Raw genomic sequence first — 24,178 nt, 5'->3', positions numbered from 1 at the left:
GGCGCCTGAGCCACCCTGCACAGGAATCCAGCTGAACTGACTGACACCCCGCCAGGACCCATGCCAGAACAGAGGTGCAGAGACCGAAAGAAACCGCAGACATCCAAAAGTCCGGCAGTATGGAAGACAGGCTCAGCACCCAACGGTGTGTCACAACCATGCCCCTAGTAGACCAATGTGGAACTCTTAGAAAGGGGAACAGAGAGTGCAGCTGCTGTAGGTGTGAAAGTCCATGGAACTTTCAGGAAACACCCACACCCCATCTCCTAAGGGTGCTACACACCAGGACTGATGTCGCAGATGCAAGAGATGAAGAAATCATGTGGGGCAGGAAACATGTAGACACAGTCTGACAACAGGAATAAAGGATTTAGTGAGAGGCCCAAAGGACCCACAGACACTCCTGTTGGAACCTCACATGGAAAGTGAGGTACCAAACTGCAGCCGTGGGAGCAGCAGGAAAGGGGGAGGTTATCTGGTAGATTGTAAAACGATGCAGATACAGGCCGGCTATGTGGCATAGGGACCTATGGCCGCACCGGGTCCCGCATAAAAGAACCACACACTGAAAGTGGGTCACCAGCCTTCAGCCATGAAAATGGTAGACATGAAGAGAGGGACCTGGTAAAGTAGGGAACCCTGCGAAAAAGTACATGGTGCATTGTATAGGGCCGAGGAGCAACATGAGGAGACTCACACGGGACTACGCCTTAGCAGTAGGTTACCGGAACTTCTATCCACGGTGTGAGAAGTGTATGATAGTTGAACCCACGTAGTAGTAAGCCATGCGGACAACTATATGACGGACTGGCATAGGATTCCTGAACGCACAGGATCACTACAATCTGACCTTCCCACAGAGTGGGGCACCGGAGTGAGGCCGATCTAACGGGCGACCTGGCGGAGTAGGAGACCCAGCAGACGAAAGACTGGCAGCAGTCCCGAGAACCTGCAGGGACCCCCATCCGGATTCCTCACACCAGCAGTGAGATACGGGAAACCTAGCCATGCCCGCAGCACCCTTGAGATGGGAGGCCAACGGCGGCAGAAACTGGGCAGACAGTCTGGTGAACAAGTACACCTCCAGGTGCTGGCAAAAAAAGACAGTCAGATAGGCGATCAATGAGCACCTCTGTCGCATGTGGGAGGAAGGGGAGGCCATGGATAGAAACCCCGCTCCCCTGTGAGATCGGGAAGGCTGAGGAGCCGTGGATTGTATCCCCTTCACCCCATATAGGGTCCCTAGGACACGCTGGGGCCAGACTTCGTACACCTTGCACCCAGGGCTCAAGTTCTGCAGGAACTCATGGGAACAGAGTTCCTGCACTTTTCCACAGCAGAAACGCAGTTCCCATTAGCAGGAGTCCTGCAGGACCAGCCCTTTAAGAGTTACTCTGCCCCTAGACATGTTATCCCCTATCCAAAGAATAGGGGATAAGATGTCCGATCATGGGGGTCCCGCGATCTCGGCTGTGGCACCCCAAACATCCGGTGCACGGAGCGAGCTTCACTCCGTGCCGGATGACTGGTGATGCAGGGCAGAGGCTCGTGATGTCACAGTAATGCCCCATCAATGCAAGTCTATGGGAGGGGGCGTGACAGCCCATAGGCTTGCATTGAGGGGCCGTGACATTGACAACATGAGCCTATGGGGCTGCACCCAACCCTCTAAATGAACGCCGGGAGCAGCAGGGAGAATGTGGGGGTCCCCAGAGGCGGCACCCCCAGGATCAGACATCTTATCCCCTATCCTAAGTGGAAATCTAGGGTGAGTTCCCACACTTTTTTTTCCCAGGACTTGACCCCTGCTTGCGCCACAATGGGGTACCGTAACTCCAGTCACAGATATATCAGCCGTATGATAGGCGGCATAGGAAACCATGCAGACCACTGTCTGGCTTACTGGTATGGGTCCTTACTAGACAAGGGATCACTCCATCGGCCACCAGGCACTAGCAGTGGGATACCGGAATGATAGCCGCAGACGCAGCAGCTGTGAGATGAGTGACATGCAAGACTACTTTCCAGCATATCCAATATGAAGTCCGATCCATGCCCATGCAGGGATACTTCCACAATGAGGATCCGGAGCACTAGCCACGGATACGGCAGCCTATGAGGAGGGGACCACATTGTATGACACGCCAAGAACACCCCCTCGGTGGGTGGCCGGTGGACCTGACAGAGAAACCTCAAGAGTCCTTAGTGTCCGCCAGAAAACAAAAGCCCTTGCATGCGTAGCATTCAGTGGTAGGGGAGAACAGGCATTGAATATATCCCCGGCACTTTCCAAAGGATCATAAGAACCCTGCAGAAAATAGGGGCACCAGAGGTATACCACAACTGACGCAATGTAATTAGTCTATAGCAGGTCACCTTACAGGGTGACTGAAGCAATAAAAGCAGCCCCAAGCCAGTCCCTAGGTAAGGGACCCTGCAGATAGTAAACTGAATGAAAAACAAATATGACAGACCAAGGCTGCATAGTGACTGGTTGCTACAAGGGGTAACTCATAAGCTGCAGGGGAAATCAAGGGCGCAATACAATTATTGGCTACAAGAGGGCGCTAAACGCCACCAAATGGTCTAAGACCAGGGAACAGGGACCAGGGACCAGGTAGTGCCATGCCCCTGCACCCCCACCTGAAAAAGGGAAATAAAAGAAAAAAAAAATCTAACTAAACAGCCCTTACTAGAAAAAAAAAAAAAGGAAGACCAGGTCTGGGGGAGCTCCTAGACCTGTGTCTTGCCTCCTACTGACACTAGCTAAAACTGATTACCTTACTTCCAGTGGGCAGGTATATCCTGCCAGGGAGGAGCTGATTTTTTTTCCCCTAGTGTCAGCGCCTCCTAGTGGCAAGAGCATATATAATCCCCCAATGAAGAGCAACCAAGAAATGATCGTTTCCAAGTAGGCTCTGACACTGATGAGTTATTGCTGGGCTCTGATCATTGGGACCACCACCTATCAGCAGACCAAAGTGAATGCAGATGTGACTGCTGCTGTGCCCTGATAATGTCATCAACATTTTTGTTAAGGTACAGTTATCTAAGCCATCACATGAACAGGACAGAATTTTTATTTCCGGGATATGAACAATGAATGACTGCAAAAAGATTTTAAAAGATTGTAAGAAACAGATACAGAATGTGCATTATCATGTAAGTTTTCATTTAAAGGGAACAGCAGATTTTTGCATATATAACGCATGATATATGCTATAATAGTTATCCTCACCATCCCTGGGGGATGTTTTTGCCCCCAGGGATGGTGAAGATATTAAAGGGGTACTCCGGTGGAAAACTTTTTTTTTTTTTTTTTAATCAACTGGTGCCAGAAAGTTAAACAGATTTGTTAACTACTACTATTAAAAAATCCTAATCCTTCCAGTACTTATTAGCTGCTGAATACTACAGAGGAAATTATTTTCTTTTTGGAACAGTGCTCTCTGCTGACATCACGAGTTCAGTGCTCTCTGCTGACATCTCTGTCCATTTTAAGAACTGTCCAGAGTAGGAGAAAATCCCCATAGCAAACATATGCTTCTCTGGACAGTTCCTAAAATGGACAGAGATGTCAGCAGAGAGCACTGAACTCGTGATGTCAGCAGAGAGCACTGTGTTCCAAAAAGAAAATAATTTCCTCTGTAGTATTCAGCAGCTAATAGGTACTGGAAGGATTAAGATTTTTTTAATAGAAGTAATTTACAAATCTGTTTAACTTTCTGGCACCAGTTGATTTAAAAAATAATAAAAAGTTATCCACTGGAGTACCCCTTTAACTTATAATGTCCCCCCTCCCCCAACAAATAGTCCCCTGGGGGAGTACGTCTACTTACCAGCACCCATTGCTCCAGCCATGGCCGCGCCCCGTCGGCTGGATTGACAGCTTGCGTCATCACTCTGCTCCCTAAGCAGATGGAGCAGAGTGGTGATGCGAGCTGACAATCTAAACAAGGGGACGGGACCACAGCCCGAGCAATGGGTGCTGGTAAGTAGACGTCCTCGCCCAGGGAACTACTTGCAGGGTAGCCGAGTAGACTTTATAACTTCATATCTTCACCATCCCTGGGGCAAAAAAATCCCCCGGGTATAGTAAGGATAACGATTTTCGCATATATAACGCATTGTCAGGCATTATATATGCTAAAATGGGATTGTGTCAGCTATATAAAAACACTCAGCGCTACAGACATGGGCAAATAGCTGATAGGTAAATAAAACAAATGAAAGCTGTCTCTTAGCTGATGGCTGGTATAAAATCATGTTATACTTCTTAGCTCTAGAGCCATGGAGGTGGATTTGAGTTGCAGTAAGCATGTCTTTTTCCTCCCCACTCCTCCTTTCTTGACTTCCATCAATCATGCAGGGCAGAGAGGGGCGGGGCATGCATGCTGCTGCTCAGTCCAGCCTCTATAACTTTAGAAGTAAAACATAATTTTATAACTCTGCATCTCAGAGAAAGGTATTGTTCTTACTATCTCAGCTATCTGTAGTTCTGAGCGTGCTTGAGAATTGACAGATTCTCGTTTAAGAATTTTTTGAAACCACAAGTGAAATATTCCTTTAAACTGAGATTACGACTATCATGTATTGGAAAGTTCAGAGCAATTATTTGACATTTTCAAGACTGTGGTCTGAAAATAAAGATGGGACGACACACTATAATTTATCATATTAACTTTTATTCACGTTACAGATCTTATTATGCAACATGCAATACAAGGTTAGGACATATCCCGCCCCCTAGTTAGATTCCTGATCTAGTGTGAATAGAAAATGCATGTATTACAATGTTATACCTGTGCCGTTGCTACAGGTAAGAAGTTAATACTTTACAATGCTCTTGAAAAATACATTTTTCTGTTTCTATACCTGAACTATATTCAAGGACAGGACACTGACAATAAATGGAAACACTAAACTTCATGGAAAATAGACTTGTTTGCGCTGCTTATTTTTATAATTGGAGCGAACTTGACACCTTAATAAACACCTTGTCTGATTCCTATTCCTGGAAGGTGAACCCATTCAGCCCAGCTGAGCATTAGACTGCTGCCCCCTTACAGCAAAAAGGGTTAATAACACAGAGCTGTGTATGTCACTGCAGGCAGTGAGCAGATGGGAACATTAAGCCAATACCCAGTCTCATTTCATTACATTTACTCCGTTTGTTTGTTAATCGATTCTAATTTGACCGCCGGGATCGTTTAAAAAACAAAAATGCGAGGAGTCTACTTCCCAAGCTGTTGCCTGCTCCTTCCATGGACGAAACACAGCCACAGCCTCGGGGCAAATACAATTTCATCTAACAAATTGAATTTGCTTTGCGATAATAGTTCTCTGGCTGCGATGGGAAGTTATGGCTGTGAGCCCTGCATGAGGAGGAGAGAAACGCCACGTCACAAACCTTGGTTCTACACAGGAAAGATGCCTTTAAGATTAGCGCGAGAGTGGCATGCTGCCAAGGCATGGGTTTTTACAAGTATTTTAATAACGATTTTTCTTGAAACGCGTAGAGCCTGCCAATATCAATTAAATTAGTATTTTGAAACCGGTGAACAGATTGTTTTGTATTCTAATACACATGTGTATTAATTATTGCTCCATTCTTTATGCATATTATCTGCAAAGGAACAGATGATTTAATCCCCCCACCTTCTTACAGCACACACGACCGGCTTTATACCTTGTGCTCTCGTGCCCGTGAGCTTGATTCGTGAAAAGATAAATGATATATTTTAGAGGAATGTTTTCCAAAAGGCAAAGTAATCGTCTTATAAAGAATTTTAATAATAGTATGTCACCATCCTAGTCACTGTGAGAAGTTCTGCTACATAAGGTGCCACAACAAGAGAAACGGTGGGCGAGATGAAGGTTCTGTTTAGACATCATTTGCAGCTTATCGGCATTAGCACGCACTGGTGCATCGCGGCATAGCGCTCTAGAGGAAATTCAACAGTACTGTTATTAGCTTATTGTCAGTCAGCTTCACATACAGAGTTCTCATACAACCCATAGGTTTTCTTTTGGCACTAGTTAAATCTATACTGTATGGACATACTAATCCTAATGATGCTATGGATCAGACCCTGATTTAAAGCCTACCTCCAGTGATCCACTTACAACCACTTAGGAGAGAATATCAGCATATAAAATTAAGTTTTAAACTCAGAATAAAGAAGTGCTCTAACTTCATTTATTTGTATCATTTCAATATGGGGCAATGTAGGAGGACGCTTGAATTGCTGCAAGCCTTTTCCTTTCTCCTTACAAAGAAAACATAAGTTACATAATGAGGAAAATATTACACAAACAAGGAATTACTCTATTTTTGAGTCCGTTGGCACTAGGACCATGCAGACATTTAAAAAAAAAATATTTGCCAGTTTTACCAATTATACCCCAAAAGTCTGCAATTATAAAAATAAAAAATGCAGATTAACAGAGATAGTTCAGAAGTATTTACTACATAGGGATAACGGGAATGCAATGTAACTGGATTGTGTGTCATACCCAAAATAAAGGGGGGAGAGCTGCCAAGTGTATTGCAAGTATGTGGACCTGCGTACTGTGTAGCTAGGACTTGACTGAAGGTAACATGGATACAATTCTGTTAGTTAAAGGGGTATTCCGGGCAAAAAAATCTTATCCCCTGTCCAAAACGATCGAAAATAAGATGTCTGATCGCAGGTGGCGTCTCCAGTTTTTGTAATCTCCAGGTTTCCGGGACTGGAGACGTGACATGACGTCATGCCCCCTCCATTCATATCTATGGGAGGGGGCGTGGCGGCCGTCACGCCCCCTCCCATAGACATGGAGGGGGCGTGGCGTTACGTCTCCAGTCCCGGAGGTTTCTGAAACTGGAGATGCAGCCCCGCATAGAATACGGTTGCTGCAGGGAGATCGCGGGGGGACCCCAGCGGCAGGCCCCCCACCATCAGACATCTTAGCCAATATCCTTTGGATAGGGGATAAGATATTTTGCCCGGAATACCCCTTTAATAAGGAAGGAAAAGTCTGCAGCACAAGAGCTTTGAAGGGAAAGGATTTACAATGATTCTGTTCATGAAGATATACGAGCACTGAGAAGTTTTTATTTTTCACTGGAGGTATGCTATATTTTTGTATACAAGACACAATACCATAAGAATAGTCAAAGAATGTTCGTCATGATTGATCATATAAAATACTGAAATAATGCAAAAAGGCATACTGAAGACCACAAAAAACAGATGGTGGTTATGTTGTAGGTGGCAAAGTTTAAAAAAAAAAAAAAAAAAAAAAAAAAGGCTGAGGTTGTACTTGTTGGCAAGTCTTCATTTAAGATGGGAAAGGAGTCCACACAATGGATGTTATTGCTTTTATTGACCTTCACTAGACACTGCAGTCTACAAATGCCACCACAACATTCATTGCCGCGGCTGCACAATCTGTCCATAGAGTCCTATATTGAGTTCTTGCATGTAAAAGCGATCCTGGAGGAAAAAGTCTGCGTCAGAAAAAGCAGAAAAGTAGAAAAAGATTTGGAGAAGGAGCAATGCATAGTACGTAATGGGAAAGAGTGTCTAAAGGAAAAGGTACAGACAGGGCACAGACAGCAGAATGAAGTAGCCTTTGTTCTCGTAAGTTTAACGCTCCTCAAACCCTGGCATAGGGAAGGCACGGGCAAACTTCTCTACACGTTGACGGAGATCTGCAATGCGATGTACTGTGTCTTGGTCCTCCAAAAGGAAGTTCTTAAAATCTTGCAATTTAGCTACAAAAATAAAATTGAGAAGAGATTATAGAATATTGGTGCATTATCATAGGATTACAAAGCAAATACCGTCCGCTATAAATGTATTTACAGCTCATGCTACACTAGGCACTCCCTTCATTAGGGTGATTCCACAAACTTTGGAATTTTTTAATGCAGATCTGTTCCCATAAGCAGCAAAAAAAAAAAACTCATGTTTTACATGTCGCCCCTATACACAGACAAAGTGAAAAAAAAACACAAATCTACAACATAGGCCCCTTTCACACTGTCTTTAGTGCACGGCAGTGTGACGCCGCTGGGAGAGCCGGGCAGAATAACGGGAGAAAAATTACAGCATGTGCCGTCTTTTTCTCCCGTTATTCATACCAGTGCCCGGCGGCCCCCCGTAATAGTAAATGGGAGCCACCGGGACCCGTTGCTCCCAGTTATGACAACGACCGTTTAAGTCGGGGGGAGACTTTGACGGCCATTGTCGACGGGGAGCAATAGCAGTGTGAAAGTAGCTGCAAATATGTTCTTATCTATGTGTATTTAACCAAATTGAGCTTTATTTTCCAGTCCACAGCTACATCGACATTTTTTATTTATTTATTATTATTATTGAAGAGCTGCCCTAGGCACAGGCCTACAGGAGCCTAATGAAAAATACAGCCTTGGCTGTAAAACCTTTACAATGGATGGGCTCTTTAAGAAGACCACCCCTGATGTAGATCTGCTACAAGAGGCAATTGTCAAGTTAAAGCAAAGCCACAAAGTATCACGTAGATACTGGGGAAAATAGGAAGGCAGATCATAAGAGATGACCCATTTTACTAATCTCTTGACCTCGCGTTAAACATGCGTCAAGATGTTTTATTTCCCACAGAATAATTTGTTATTCTGAGTAGAGAAAGTGGCTTCCAGTGACCTGCAGGGACCTAAAAACTACATTTAGGCTACAGAAGTGTTTAGATTTGCTACATATAATCTTCCATTGTAATGTTTTCTTTAATGTAACATTCTCACACAAGCCAACCACAGCATCCACAAATGAGGAGTGACACAATAACCCCAGTTAAAAGCCATATGCGTATGATTTATATTCAGTGTATCCCTTACACTAAGATTTTACTCTATTATACCATAACTCAACCCAAGTAATGGATCCCCAGCCACCACACACAAAGCAGGAATATATTACAATATGAGCGACTATTCTGGACGTGACTGTTCTATGTGCAAAGCAGCAGAACATACTACAGCAAAACACAATAAGAGACCACATTTTCTTGGTTCTCACCATATATTTTGGTATGGTTTGTGTACAATATGGTTTGTGTACATTTTATCTGCAGGTTCCTTTGGTCAATCTGATGTGTATAGATGAGATGCAAACAGAAAGCCTACTGAAACCCCCAAATGCATACTTAGTAGGATTACTCTAATAAACTTGTTTAACAAAGTCAAAGGAAATACATTATAATAAACTGCATACTAGGGCATTTTTGCCTGAAATGCTAAAGCAGTGATTTGGATTAAACTATTTGCCAACAAAGTACCGTATTTTTTCTTCCCCAAAACTGGGGGGGGGGGGGGGGGAGTTGGTGCGTCTTATACGGCAAATACACATTAAAACCGGCGGTCCCTGCGGCCATCAAAGGCCGGAACCCGCGGCTAATACAGGACATCACCGATCGCGGTGATGCTCTGTATTAACCCTTCAGACGCGGTGATCAAAGCTGACCGATGCGTCTGAAGCGAAAGTGACACTAACCCGGCTGCTCAGTCGGGCTGTTCGGGACCAGCTTACAGGACACCGGGAGGGACCTTACCTGCCTCCTCTGTGTCTGCTCCATGCCGGGATCCCCTGCATGGCCTGCTCTCTCCTTCGTCGTTATCACGTCGTCGCGCACACCGTCCCATCATCCAATAGGAGCGGCGTGCGTAGCGACATGATGACGGCGACGGAGAGCAAGGATACCGGGCAGCAGAGAGGTCCCGGAGCAGCGGGGACACCCGGGGACGTGGCGACAGCGATGGAGGGCGACATCCAGGGCAGCGGTGACGGGTACGGAGTGGCGGGGACACATGAGTACTACCTCCTATACCAGTGGTCTTCAACCTGCAGACCTCCAATTGTTGCAAAACTACAACTACCAGCATGCCCGGACAGCCAACGGCTGTCTGGGCATGCTGGGAGTTGTAGTTTTGCAACATCTGAAGGTCTGCAGGTTGAAGATCACTGTCCTATACTTTACATTGTATTTGGTTCAGAATCTTTATTTTCTAGATTTTTATGCTTTAAAATTGGGTGCGTCTTATATGCCGGAGCGTCTTATATGACGAAAAATATGGTAAGTGCTTTACAGAATTCTAGTATGCTGGACTTTTCTCCTATTATGTCTATGTGCTCCCTGTTGCAGCGGTGATCATTGAGCTACAGTATGTCATTGGTATTAAATCTCTTAAATATTGATTATAAGATTGTGTGGTTTCAATTAAAGGGAACCCTTCGCCTTGGTTATCCTGCCCATGCAGAGGATGGCATAATATAGAGGCAGACACTCTGTTTCTAGGGGTCTCTCATTTGTGCCAATACAAACAGTAGTCCAGCCTATTCACTAGATTTTGCTCCCCCTGCTCACGGTTGTCAGCCTTCTGCTTATGCACAATGATAGGGAGAATCCAGTCCATCGCTGGCAGGTGGGAGAGACACCTAAAGATTATGCTAGAAATATCTCTGCCAGCGCCGGGCACTTCAAATTTTAAGTCCTTATAAACTACTGTTCGTGTTGGCACAAGGGACTGACCTCTGGAATCAGAATGCCTACTGCTACATTATGCTGTCCTCATCAGGGGGCAGCATAACTGGGAGAAGAGGATCCCTTTAATAAATCAGTAAAAGCAGAATTTCATACATTTGCTCAAATCCCTGAGCTTATCCCAATATACACTGCTTAAAAAAACATAAAGGGAACACTAAGATAACACATCCTAAATCCAAATGAATGAACTAATCGTATGAAATACTTTCGTCTTTACATAGTTGAATGTGCTGGCAACAAAATCACACACAAAATTATCAATGGAAATCAAATTTATCAACCCATGGAGGTCTGGATATGGAGTCACACTCAAAATCAAAGTGGAAAACCATATTACAGGCTGATCCAACTTTATGTAATGTCCTTAAAACAAGTCAAAATGAAGCTCAGTAGTGTGTGTGCCCTCCACGTGCCCGTATGACCTCCCTACAACGCCTGGGCAAGCTCCTGATGAGGTGGCGGTCTCCTGAGGGATGTCCTCCCAGACCTGGACAAAAGCATCCGCCAACTCCTGGACAGTCTGTGGTGCAACGTGGCGTTGGTGGATGGAGCGAGACATGATGTACCAGATGGATTCAGGTCAGGAGAACAGGCGGGCTAGTCCATAGCATCAATGCCTTCCCCTTGCAGGAACTGCTGACACACTCCAGCCACATCAGGTCTAGCATTGTCTTGCATTAGGAGGAACCCAGGGCCAACTGCACCAGCATATGGTCTCACAAGGGGTCTGAGGATCTCACCTCCGTACCTAATGGCAGTCAGGCTACTTCTGGCAAGCACTTGGAGGGCTGTGCACCCCCCCAAAGAAATGCATCCCACACCATTACTGACCCACCGCCAAACCGGTCAAGCTGGAGGATGTTGCTCGCAGTTCTCCACGGCATCTCCAGACTCTGTCACATGTGCTCAGTGTGAACCTGCTTTCATCTGTGAAGAGCACAGGGCACCAGTGGTGAATTTGCCAATCTTACTGCATGGTGTTGGGCTGTAAGCACAACCCCCACCTGAGGACTTCGGGCCCTCATACCACCCTCATGGAGTCTGTTTCTGACCATTTGAGTGGACACATGCACATTTGTGGCCTGCTGGAGGTCATTTTGCAGGGCTCTGGCAGTGCTCCTCCTGCTTTTCCTTGCACAAAGGCGGAGGTAGCAGTCCTGCTGCTGGGTTGTTGCCCTCCTACGGCCTCCTCCATGTCTCCTGGTAGCGCCTCCATGCTCTGGACACTACGCTGACAGACACAGCAAATCTTCTTGCCACAGCTCGCATTGATGTGCCATCCTGGATGAGCTGCACAACCTGAGCCACATGTGTGGGTTGTAGACTCAGTCTCATGCTACCACTAGAGTGAAAGCACCGCCAGCATTCGAAAGTGACCAAAACATCAGCCAGGAAGCATAGGAACTGATAAGTAGTCTGTGGTCACCACCTGCAGATCCACTCCTTTATTGGGGGGTGTCTTGCTAATTGCCTATAATTTGCACCTGTTGTCTGTTCCATTTGCACAACAGCATGTGAAATTGATTGTCAATCAGTGTTGCTTCCTGAGTGGACAGTGTGATTTCACAGAAGTGTGATTGACTTGGAGTTACATTGTGTTGTTTAAGTCTTCCCTTTATTTTTTTGGAGCAGTGTATTTAATGACTGGATGTAAAGTTTTGTTTATTCTAGTCATTTTAATATTTTTTAATAGTTTTTAGATACATTGGGCTTTATTTGTATGTCTTTATTTTAGTAAAGTTTTGATTTTTAGTAATACTGGAAACATTTTTGAAAATAAAATTGAAATCATTGTCTGTTTAAAATTTTTAAATATATATGGGGACGGGGCCAGAAGCTGTCATTTGGCCATTTATTTTCTTGTATTTTGTCCAACCTATCCATGTCATATAGGGTGTTAGGGGGGTGTTGAAAGTACAACACATTTATTTTTAGTGCTGACTTCCACTGTAAATAGGGTAGACATAATATAGCCTCTGTATTATTGTCCCTGCAGAGAGGATCTGGGTTTGCTTTCTTTCCAAAGAACTTTTTAATTTTCTGAAAAAATGTAAAATAAAACTCAAAAAGCAGTAAGTAAGATGTTCTTTTATAATGATAGATAATATGTTTATACCATGGTATTGAAACTATAGAACATTTAGAACTGGAGACTGGAGAACATAAAGATCTCCAGTCTCACCTGATCACAAATGTCCCCAAAGGGAAATCCGGGATCTGATCAACTATAGAACACAATTACCCCAGCGCATGTAGCCTGGGGTACATATATCCCTATATAGTGGGATTCCCTAAAACATAACTTTTATTGGTATGTATTAAATATAAAGACAAAAATGGTGCTCAAAGTGAATTTAAAACTGCATGCACTATATGCCCATTGACTGCATATTGCCAGGTGGAGCTCCACTCTCTATATGTACTAGTAGTGGGAGTTCTATGTATGATCCCACCTTATTGGCATATATAACATGAGCTTAAAAACAGTAGATGCCACCTCTACATGTTTCTGTGAATCATTAACTTTTATTGGTATGTATTAAATATATAGACAAAAAATGGTGCCACACCTCCTGATGACGGTAATGATTCACAGAAACATGTAGAGGTGGCATCTACTGTTTTTAAGCTCATGTTATATATGCCAATAAGGTGGGATCATACATAGAACTCCCACTACTAGTACATATAGAGAGTGGAGCTCCACCTGGCAATATGCAGTCAATGGGCATATAGTGCATTCAGTTTTAAATTCACTTTGAGCACCATTTTTTGCCTTTATATTTAATACACACCAATAAAAGTTATGTTTTAGGGAATCCCACTATATAGGGATATCTGTACCCCAGGCTACGTGCTCTGGGGTAATTGTGTTCTAAAGTCTCACCTGGAGACGAGCAAATCCTGGAATTCAATTCAAATACTTAGAATGCAATTTTAAAAGAAGAGCAATATGCATTTCTGTCTCTAGGGGCGCTGCAGGGGAAAAGATGAGTGTAATTTGGTTTTGGCTGGGCTCCATCTTGTTGGTATTATAGTAGTTGATGTTTCTGTCCTATCAGATCGGCCTTTATCTTATTCCTATTAGGCTGGATTTGCATATGTCCAGAGACCCACAACTGATAGCAAAAGTTCATCAACTGTTTAGGATCTGGCATTCATTTAGTGTGCATGCTGGACAGGGGAAAGCAGCAAAATATGCTCCCCTGTTCCACTATCCGGCATCCAACTTGAGATGCCAGAAAAATGTGAACGGTCCCCTTCAAATGAATAGGATCAGTTCTACAAGTCATTTTCTTACAGCACCAGGGGGAAACACTGCCGGACGACGCACATATGTGAAGGGGCCTTAATGTTCTTCCCCATCTATATAATGTTTCTGGTTGACTAGTAAATTTGTTTTAATTTTCCTCCCGTCTGCAAAAAGGGAAACCAACATTCAGCACTGTAAATCATTTTAATTTCATAACTACTACTCCACTCTGTTTTTTTCTAGAAAAGTTCATTTTTTTTCAGGAAAATATACATATTTTTTGCCATGGCTTCAAAATTTCCAGAAAGTTTACATCTCTAGCCAGGACTGGACAACATGGAATGGACATGGAGGGGAATGGGTGAAAGAATTAAAGTCTTCTTTTCATTTTCAGCCAATCCGGCACACACATACTTTATACAGTACAGAGTGCTAATACACATGCCCCATCTCTTATATGTGTGTTACACAGAGATATTTAGAAGCTGTTTAATGTGCTATTATAACAATTATCACCAACCTGTCTTGCTTTTCACATCAAGACCAATCTTGATGCCATCATCAATAAAATCAACAACTTTTTCAAAGTCTGCCTCTCTGAAATTCCGGGACGTAAGAGCAGGAGCACCTTTAAAAAAAAAAAAAAAGGACAAGATAAATATTCTTGAAAGCTTTGTATAACATACATTCAGTCTTATTAAAAAACATGATCTAAAAGGCACAGACCCCTTAATAAATCAGGCATTGCATCGGCTGTTCTTTAGCATTATGATGGCGCTTGTGTAGAGTTCAAATACAATTTAGCTCTGTAGCATAAATTGTCATAAGTTCAGCGTTGCGGTGGCCATGCCCCTTTCCACACCCATTTTACGTAATGCTCCACCCACTTCGTGAGCATAGTGAAAAGCTGTTTTTTTTTTTTTTTTTCATTCAAAATTTGAATGGAATTTTTAAAATTAACAGGGAAGAGAAGGGTACAAAAGGAAGGAAGGGAGGAAAATGACACCACCAAATACAGGAATATGCATTGACATATACAAATAGTAAGACATGGTGTGTGCATAAACAATAACTAGATGGGTAGAGAAGTGCTAATATATACTGAGCACAAACTAGAAGCATAGTTCCTAAAAAGTGAAAAAGAAAACTGTCCCTGCACAGCTAGACGCTAATCTAGAGACTAAGGTGAACATTTATCAAGGTATTTAGAGCGTTTTTTTAATTACTCTCACGTGCGACTAAGCACTTTTTTGTGCAATTTTTTGCGGATAAGCAAAAAGTTACAAACATCCTCACCTTGCAGTGGTCCCATATTTATGATGTGCGAAAGTCACATGTAGGCAAAAGAAAAGTCGCACACCCCTAAAGTATCTAAGACTATATAATAAAGCAGAAAACCAATTTGAAGTATCTAAGATTAGAGCTCGGCGGTATGACCAAAAATGTGTATCACTGTATTTTTGTAAATTATGGCGGCTACGAAGTATTTAATTTAACAGTATTCCTGCCCCCACCCCCATCATGTGACCCATGGGCGCTTCTCCCCCCCATCATATGACCCATGGACGCTGCTTCTCTTCCTCTATATTGTTTATTTTTGAAGCCCGGGCTCAGGATAGTACAGAACAGCGCAGCGGCTGACATTTATTTGGGGGCAGGGGAGAGAAGCAGCACTCGCGGGTCACATATGATTAGTTCCCTGATATGGGGTAAAGCGCAGCGCCGGGCTTATCAATTCACTGGGGGAAAGTGAAGCAGAACAGCGCAGCGGCTGATATTTATTTGGGGGCAGGGGAGAGAAGCAGCACTCGCGGGTCACATATGATTAGTTCCCTGATATGGGGTAAAGCGCAGTGCCGGGCTTATTAATTCACTGGGGGAAAGTGAAGCAGAACAGCGCAGCGGCTGATATTTATTTGGGGGCAGGGGAGAGAAGCAGTGCTCGCGGGTCACATATGATTAGTTCCCTGATATGGGGGAAAGCACAGCGCTGGGCTGATAATTCCCTGGGGGAAAGTGAAGCAGAACAGCGCCCGCGGGTGACATATGATTAGTTCCCCTATGTGGAGACAGCGCGCTGCGGTGGATAATTCATTCATTTTAGGGGGGAGGGGCCCAACCGGTATTGTGGTATGGGAAAAATTCATATTGTGCAGGAAAAAATTTTCGGTATTCGGTATGAACCGGTATACCGCCCAGCACTATCTAAGACTATATAATAAAGCAGAAAACCAATTTGAAGTATCTAAGGCTATATAATAAAGCAAAAAAATATTTTAAGTATACAGCAGAAAAACCAATTGGAAGCCACAAAAACTAATAAAAGTATCTAAGACTATACTAAAGCAAAAACCAATTTGAAGTATCCAAGACTAAATAATAAAGCAGAAAACCAATTCGAGAACACAAAAACTAAAAAAACAAGGCATATAGTGGCCAATAGAGCTGAGCGAAGTTACAGTGATTCGATTCGTCAGAAACTTCTCGGCTCGGCAGTTGCTGACTTTAGCCTGCATAAATTAGTTCAGCTTTCAGGTGCTCCGGCTAAAGTCAGCAACTGCCGAGCCGAGAAGTTCGTGACGAATCGAATCACTGTAACTTTGCTCAGCTCTAGGGGCCATATATCAACCAGTTTATGAACACCTATTGGATGAATGGCTAGTCATGGATATGAAATTTTTTTTTTTTTTAATTAATTTTTGTGCAAATTAGGCGTTTGAGAAAATATGTACGACTTTTTATAGTCTAAAGCAGTGTTTCCCAACCGGGGCGTCTCCAGCTGTTGCAAAACTACAACTCCCAGCATGCACGGACAGCCTTTGGCTGTCCGGGCATGCTGGGAGGAAGTTTTGCAACAGCTGGAGGCACCCTGGCTGGGAAACACTGGTCTAAAGATAGGGGTCCTGGCTTCATAAATCCCCCCACCTGTCTATGACAGGTCAGAGCTGTAATGAGATGTCAGTGACTCATTACACTACAGAGAAATAGTTATATTATTCACCCCCTTCCTCTTTGAACGTGGTAACTCAAAGGGCAGATTCTGTACATCCTTCATCATAATGCCTGCAACTTCTCGTGGCATGAACACAAATATATAAAAACACAAGAGATAAAACATGTGGTGAAAAGAAATTACATGGAAAACAGAAGGACATACCCAGCCTCAGACCACCAGGAGTAAGAGCACTCTTGTCACCAGGACACGTGTTCTTGTTAGCAGTTATAGACACAAGTTCCAGCACCCTCTCAGCTCGTGCTCCATCCAGACCCTTGGGCCTCAGGTCTACTAACACCAGATGGTTATCAGTACCTCCTGAAAGAAGAAAATTATAAGATCATCAAACCCCCGATACAAATTTCCCTCAACAAATAGACACAAATAAATAAAATAAAATAAATTATATAAATAAATAAATTAGTAGAAATCCGCAGCACACAAAATGATGAAAGTGCAAAAAAAAGTGACATTTATTCCATATCTTGGTGAAAGTTACAGCGACGTTTCAACCAGCTCTCCTGGTTGAAACGCTGCTACTAATTTATCTACATATGGACCATTGACCAGGGTTCGGTTCTGTGTGCACCACACTACCGTTTTTTTGGGGGTGCTGCTTCCCTTGGACTGCTATCTATTTATCTATCTATCTATATCTATATATATATATTAGCAAAAAAGAAATTGGAAGTCAATTATATTTATCCGCAAAAAACAGCAGTGGGCTAGAAAGAAATATACAAAGCGCAGCACACCACAGGATGAGTACATCCCAGAATAAAGGTCAAAGGTGCTCCCTGGGTGAGTGGTGCTTGTATTATAGGCCCACCTCTATATCGTAATAAGCTGTTTCAACCCATGTCTAGGACTCTTTAGCATCAGGTCTCCACCTGGCAGAGTCAATGATACTCATGAAGCAGGGCCAGTACAGTCCTATCCCTCCAGTATGGATACCAAAAAGGCACACAGAGAATATTTTCTTAAAAAGGTAAGGTCTAATATAATTCTTGGCCTAAGGAAACCTTTCGTTAGCTACAAGATCATAATAAACTTCAACTTTACTGTTAACTTGACCTGCTACGTGTGCCCTTTTGGTATCCCTACTAAAAGGGATAGGACTGTACTGGCCCTCCCCTTACTGCCATATAAGTATTCTATTGTGCAGCGTTATCAGGGTAACAATGCACCATGAAGTTTGACCCAATTGTGTCTCATTCCCCTGATGATGCCGTTAGGCAGTAAAAACATGTCAGAGAGATACCAAGTTTGATTACATCAAAGTTTTTAACACATTAGTGGCTATAATGTTGTCTATGGGTGGTTAGCAAGTCCACTTCTGACCCATTCTAAAATTTAGTTTTAGAGTGAATTAATAAAATATTAGTTTTTATTAGCCTGATAGCAAGGGCTGAGTCACTAGTGGAGCCATGTGGTCCTTATGGTTAATTTGCTTAACAGAAGTCAATGAATCTGGGTCATTTCTAGCTAATTTATAACACAGAAGTGACTCCATTTCAAACAGGACAAAACACAACCCGTTATTATGCAGGATACATTCCAGACAATATGATCCACAGTGTCCACTTTCACTGTACCTGATACCAGCGTGTAACCCTTCTTGAGCAGGGAGGCGGCCATGGCCTTGGCATTTTTCAGGACCTGTGCGGCATATTCCTGAAACATCGGAGAACTGGCCTGCGGAGTCAAAGAAAGATTTCTGTTTATTACTGATTATTTGCCATATTTTCTGCAGAATGAGAGGCCTAGTTTAACAGTAACATCGGGATCCGTGCATATCCAAGAGATCCTCCACATAGGACACCAGTATTAACAATACTGGTATTTGTTATTTTATTATTTTTTATTTTAAGCAGAAAGGGTCTTTAGCTGTGAAATGCATACAGTATTGTTACATTTTATTCCATTTAGCTAATTTCTTGTCCACATAGATGCCTCAAATCCTTTTCCGTCTCCGTATTATTCTAACCCCCCTTCCTTCACGCCTGTCCCTCTAGTCAGCAATTAATAGTTTCTCAGGGTGAGGCGGTTGTCTGGGTTCTGCAGTATTTGCCAGCGCTGTCACCATAAGATTAATAACCACATTTCCTATTGGAGTCACCTGCGCTGTGGTTATCGGTCAGCAGGTGTTTCACACACAACAAAATCGCTATTCCATTCAACAAATAGAAGGTTTATTAAAAAGATTTCTGTACTGCGAGGCAGTAGGGGGTCCCAAAGTGTGTGCTTATATACAGTATATAATTACATAATGCACATATATACAGATTAGACAGCTGCAAAAAAAAACACCTTAGCCCAGACAAGTACATACGCTAGTATATTCTTATAAACCCTCTTCAGTCTGCAAATCAGTAGTCTTCAAATTGTGGACATGTAGCGGTTGCAAAACTACAACTCCCAGAATGCCTAGACAGCCAATGGTCCCTGTAAGCCATCCTGCCCGATATGCATTGCCTCTGACTGCTTGATATTCTTTGCCATCCTTGCCTCCTCTCCCAGCAATCATTGCAGCTCTGCTCTGTCAGCCAGTTCACTCTCCGAGAGCAGCCCCAACACACCTGCTCTGAACAGCAGAGGGAGGTTCAGTGTCCAATTGGCTGAGGCTGCACACACCTCCTAGTTCTCAACACTAAGGGTGCGTTCACACTGCGGAATCTCCACGAGCGGAAATTCCATTCTGGCGGACAAAATACTTCGGTGGTAGGACTGCGCAGCACTGCGCCGTCACCACTGACGGTTATGCAGTGCTCGCGGACTTCTGCTCAAAGAACGAACATGTTCCTTCTTTGCACGGAACAATTTCAGCGGCAAAATTGTCCGCTGCTGAAATTCCTGGAGGACCCACTCTCACTGATGTTTATGTTCACATTGTGTAATTCCGTGGGAATTACGTAGGGTAAACATAACCTAAAGGGAGAATGAGTCATCATTGCAAGGCAGAAACCACATGGCCTGTCTCTCTCAGGAGGGGGGCTGCTTTCAGAGAGGAATTTGGACAAAGAGCGTGGATGGCTGGATGATGTAATTCCCTGACTTCCTGTATGTAAGTGACAATCAAAGAGGGGAACTGCTCTATATAGCTAATACACAATATTTAGAAAAATAAATAGGTTGCTAAGAAAGAATGGATGGGCTTTATTGGGTTTAGTTCCCCAGATTACCCCTTTAACTTACATGATATAAAAACATATTTGTTTTTTGCTCGACACAAAAGCATAGACTACTACATTACAGTATACAGAAAAAAACATGAAAGGTAAAAAATTGGAAATATTCAGTTTGTCTACGTAACACCATAGAAGTCAATGTTTGAGTTTGTATACTTTTTAAGAAAAAAATGTGCACATTAACCATTAAAGGGGTACTCCGGCGCTTAGACATCTTATCCCCTATCCAAAGGATAGGGGATAAGATGCCTGACTGCGGGGGTCCCGCCGCTGGGGACCCCCGTGATCTTGCACGCAACACCATGTTAAAATCACTCCCTGGAGCACATTCGGGGTCTGATTACTGGCGATCACGGGGGCTGGAGCATTGTGATGACATAGGCTTGCATTGAGGGGGCAGAGCTTGACGTCACACAGGGGCGGAGCCGTGACGTCACAATGCTCCGGCCCCCGTGATTGCCAGTAATCAGACCTGGAGCGAACGTGCTCCGGGGACTGATTTTAATGGGGTGCTGCATGCAAGATCACGGGGGTCCCCAGCGATCAGGCATCTTATCCCCTATCCTTTGGATGGGGATAAGATGTCTAAGTGCCGGAGTACCCCTTTAACTAACATCACAGATACCCTTATTAGGGAAGGCAATCGAATGCAAAAAAAAAAACAAGTGCCAACGAGGCACAAAAAAGCCTGTTACCCCTAATACAATTTAACTTTTATTCGGTATATATTAAGATAGATGTGAATTAAAAATACCTATATTGTCACGGTCTTATAGACTTCATTAAGTAACACAGTGTAGGATGTATTGGGGAAACTGTTTAAAACCCAATCCAATGGCCAATGCCACCAACACTGTAATACAATTGGTGTAAGTGTTATCTTAGCCTAAGGCTGCAGTCCAATAGGCCATTAACCCGTGACAACAAAGAGAATTTTAAAAACAGACACTGCCACCTAACTAGTTTCACTCAAATACATGAGCTTCATCAGAGGTGCAGGCAAGTGACTGTCAAAATGTTCATATTATTGTGGTCCGTGGTACTCGAGAAGCTACAGGTTTCCTAGGGCTGGGCGGTATACCGTTTCATACTGAATACCGAATTTTTTGGGCTGCACGATATGAATTTTCCCCCATACCACAATACCGGTTTGGCCCCTCCCCCTCGGGAATGTATTATCAGCCCAGCGCTGTCCCGTCCCCACATCGGGAACTAATCCTATGTTACCCGCCAGCACTGTTTTCTCGCAGCGTGAAATGCACTGTCTATGCACTGTGTATAAAACCAGTTTTAGCAAAATAACGCGTGGAACATGCATATCATTTATTTTTTTTTTTTTTAAAGTTAGTGTGATGTACTTCTATATGCTGTAGTTTTTTTATTTTTTATTAAAATGTCTGTGGCTCATACAGTAGATTCTTTAATGTGCGCTGTAAAGATGGGTTCACACGGCGAGATGTGTTAATGGTTAATGCAAAAAAAAACAGTGTCAACGAGGCACAAAAAAGCCTGTTACCCCTAATAATAAAATTGAACTTTTATTCGGTATATATTAAGATAGACGTGCCAATGGCTGTCCGGGCATGCTGGGAGTTGTAGTTTTGCAACTGCTGGATGTCCGCAGGTTTGAGACCAATGCTGTATGCTGTATCCCTATGTCCGGGCTGCAAAAGATAAAGAAAATAAACTAACTCACCTACGTCGGCCTCACGCTGGGGACGGGAACTTCGGACAGCTGTCAGCCTATCACTGGCCGGAGCGAGGTCCCGCCCCGGCCAGTGATAGGCTGAGCCCACTGTCATGTAAGGAGCTCTGGCCTGCATGACAGTGGGCTCAGCCTATCACTGGCCGGGGCAGGACATCGCTCAGGCCGGTGATAGGCTGACGGCTGTCCGACAGTCCCGTCCCCAGCGTAAGGCCGACGTAGGTAAGTTAAAGTTTATTTTCTTTATCTTTTGCAGCCCGGGCATAGGGATACAGCGTACAGCAGTGGTCTCAAACCTGCGGACCTCCAGCTGTTGCAAAACTACAACTCGCAGCATGCCCGGACAGCCATTGGCCCGGACGCCCAGCCCTATGGTTTCCTACACATTTTTCTATGCAACTTATTTTTTACTAATTTTATAATAAGAATGTCGCCCCAGGCCAGGTATACATTCCTTACCCGATTTCAGTTTGAATGCCGGCACACAGTGACACTGAGACTAAGTGCCGGCGCATTCGCATATGATCCTTATACCCAGATAGGGGGATAAGTGCGGGCACAGGTACACACCACTGTAAGGGATGTGTCCCTGAGTATAAGATCTTGCGCACGCGGACCTTAGCAGCCGCAGCTGTGTTTACATGGACCGGGCGCACACGCCAAGATCAGGAAGTGACGGGCACCTGACCTGGAAATAGACGTCAATACATAAAAGATGTGGATTGGTGCAGGCAGAGAGGTGATACGATTGGCCATCCAGGTAAGTTATTTTATTGGCTGTTACGCAGAGGTAGGTGGAGATAATATCATGATGTGGCGGCCCTGAATTGGGGTTGCCAATGGGTACGGATAAACAAATAAAATGACTGATACATGATGCAAGCCGATAGAAGATCTGATTGGCAGAATAGAGTGTCCATTCAATATGGACCCAGCGATTGGCTAAACAGACATCAGGTCAAGTGGGTGATGTCAGTAACTGCGGACATAAAAGTACAAACGACCGTCATTTTGACAGTCACCAGTCTGCACCTCTGATGAAGCTCATGTATTTGAGTGAAACTAGTTAGGTGGCAGTGTCTGTACGTTTTTAAAATTCTTTGTTGTCACGGGTTAATGGCCTAATGACTTCAGCCTTAGGCTAAGATAACACTTACCTCAATTGTATTACAGTGTTGGTGGCATTGGCCATAGGATTGGGTTTTAAACAGTTTCCCCAATACATCCTACACTCTGTTACTTAATGAATTCTATAAGAGTATGACAATATAGGTATTTTTCATTCACGTCTATCTTAATATATACCGAATAAAAGTTACAATTTATTATTAGGGGTAACAGGCTTTTTTGTGCCTCGTTGACACAGTTTTTTTTTGCATTAACCATTAACACATCTCGCCGTGAGAACCCATCCTTACAGTGCACATCAAAGAGTCTACTGTATGAGCCACAGACATTTTAATAAAAAAATAAAAAAACTACAGCATATAGAAGTACATCACACTAACTTTTTAATAAAAAATAAATAAAAAAAATACATGATATGCATGTTCCAAGCGATATTTTGCCAAAGCTGGTTTTATACACAGTGCTTTTTGCATTTTTTTTTAATAATGAAAGAGAAAAATCTCGTTGAAAAGACAATAAAAAAATGCAGTGAAAAGTGGTCTTCTATGGGTGGTCTTCTCAAAGAGAATGCTTACTATGCTAAATGTATGGTGGACGTGGGGGCGGTCTTCTCAAAAAGGTGATCTTTTAAGGTAGGGTTCCACATAGCGCATAGACAGTGTATTTCATGGTGCGAGAAATCTGCCAGGCAGCGGGAAATATGCTGGGCACTTCCGCCATAGCCCTGTGTGCGCAGTAAGGTTTGAAGGCGGGCCGAGCATGCCGCTGTGACTGTGGGGCCCGGGCCCGCCTCCAAACCTCACTGCACACACAGGGCTGCGGCGGGGAATCCCTGTGTGTCTGCTCATAGCAAAATGCGCAGAGTATTTCCTGCTTCCCTGTGGATTTCTTGCAGCATGAAATATGTTGCTTATGTGCTGTGTGTGACCCTACCCTTAGAGAGGATTTCCTGTAGGACACCAACTACAGACAAAGCATTCTCTGGGTATGGTGTTTTTTGGCTCTCTCATTACTTTTCTATAGGAAAAATCCTTAAAAAAAAATAAAAATAAAAAATAAAAATAAATAAAAAGGGTGTGTGTGTGTTAATAAATTACTGTTCCATAGTTAATCCATATATTGGAACACCGATCAATCAATTTAGTCAACCTATAGTGTTAGATGGAAAGTGAGAAACGGCAGCACATATCTGATATAGATGATGACAAGAAATGTAATAGAGCGGTTGCCACTTATGCTCTGTTGGTTATGACAAGTAATAAAAACAATGGGAGAGTAGGGAGAAGCAGCTCTAGCCAGGTTCAACTTAAAAATAAGTTATATAAAGCAACTTTGCAAATTAC

At 43.5% G+C, this 24,178-nt stretch overlaps 1 protein-coding gene across 4 annotated transcripts in view; it reads right to left on the bottom strand.

Annotated features, from left to right (window-relative positions):
• Positions 1–7,254: 7,254 nt before the first annotated feature.
• SHMT2 (serine hydroxymethyltransferase 2) overlaps positions 7,255–24,178 on the bottom strand; it is a 72,502-nt gene continuing 55,578 nt past the window's right edge. For all 4 annotated transcript variants that reach the window (XM_056562525.1, XM_056562528.1, XM_056562527.1 and 1 more), the window contains exons 9-12: positions 18,410–18,509; positions 16,977–17,132; positions 14,340–14,447; positions 7,255–7,759 (exon numbers count right to left, since the gene is read on the bottom strand). In XM_056562525.1, the coding sequence (XP_056418500.1) occupies positions 7,632–7,759; positions 14,340–14,447; positions 16,977–17,132; positions 18,410–18,509 (492 nt within the window). In that variant the 3' untranslated portion in view covers positions 7,255–7,631. The remainder of the gene's footprint in view (positions 7,760–14,339; positions 14,448–16,976; positions 17,133–18,409; positions 18,510–24,178) is intronic.

Source organism: Hyla sarda, chromosome 2, assembly GCF_029499605.1.
Source record: "Hyla sarda isolate aHylSar1 chromosome 2, aHylSar1.hap1, whole genome shotgun sequence".
Taxonomy (NCBI): Eukaryota; Metazoa; Chordata; class Amphibia; order Anura; family Hylidae; genus Hyla; species Hyla sarda.
Note: the sequence above shows the minus strand (reverse complement) of the source record. Positions and strands in the feature narration are given on the sequence as shown.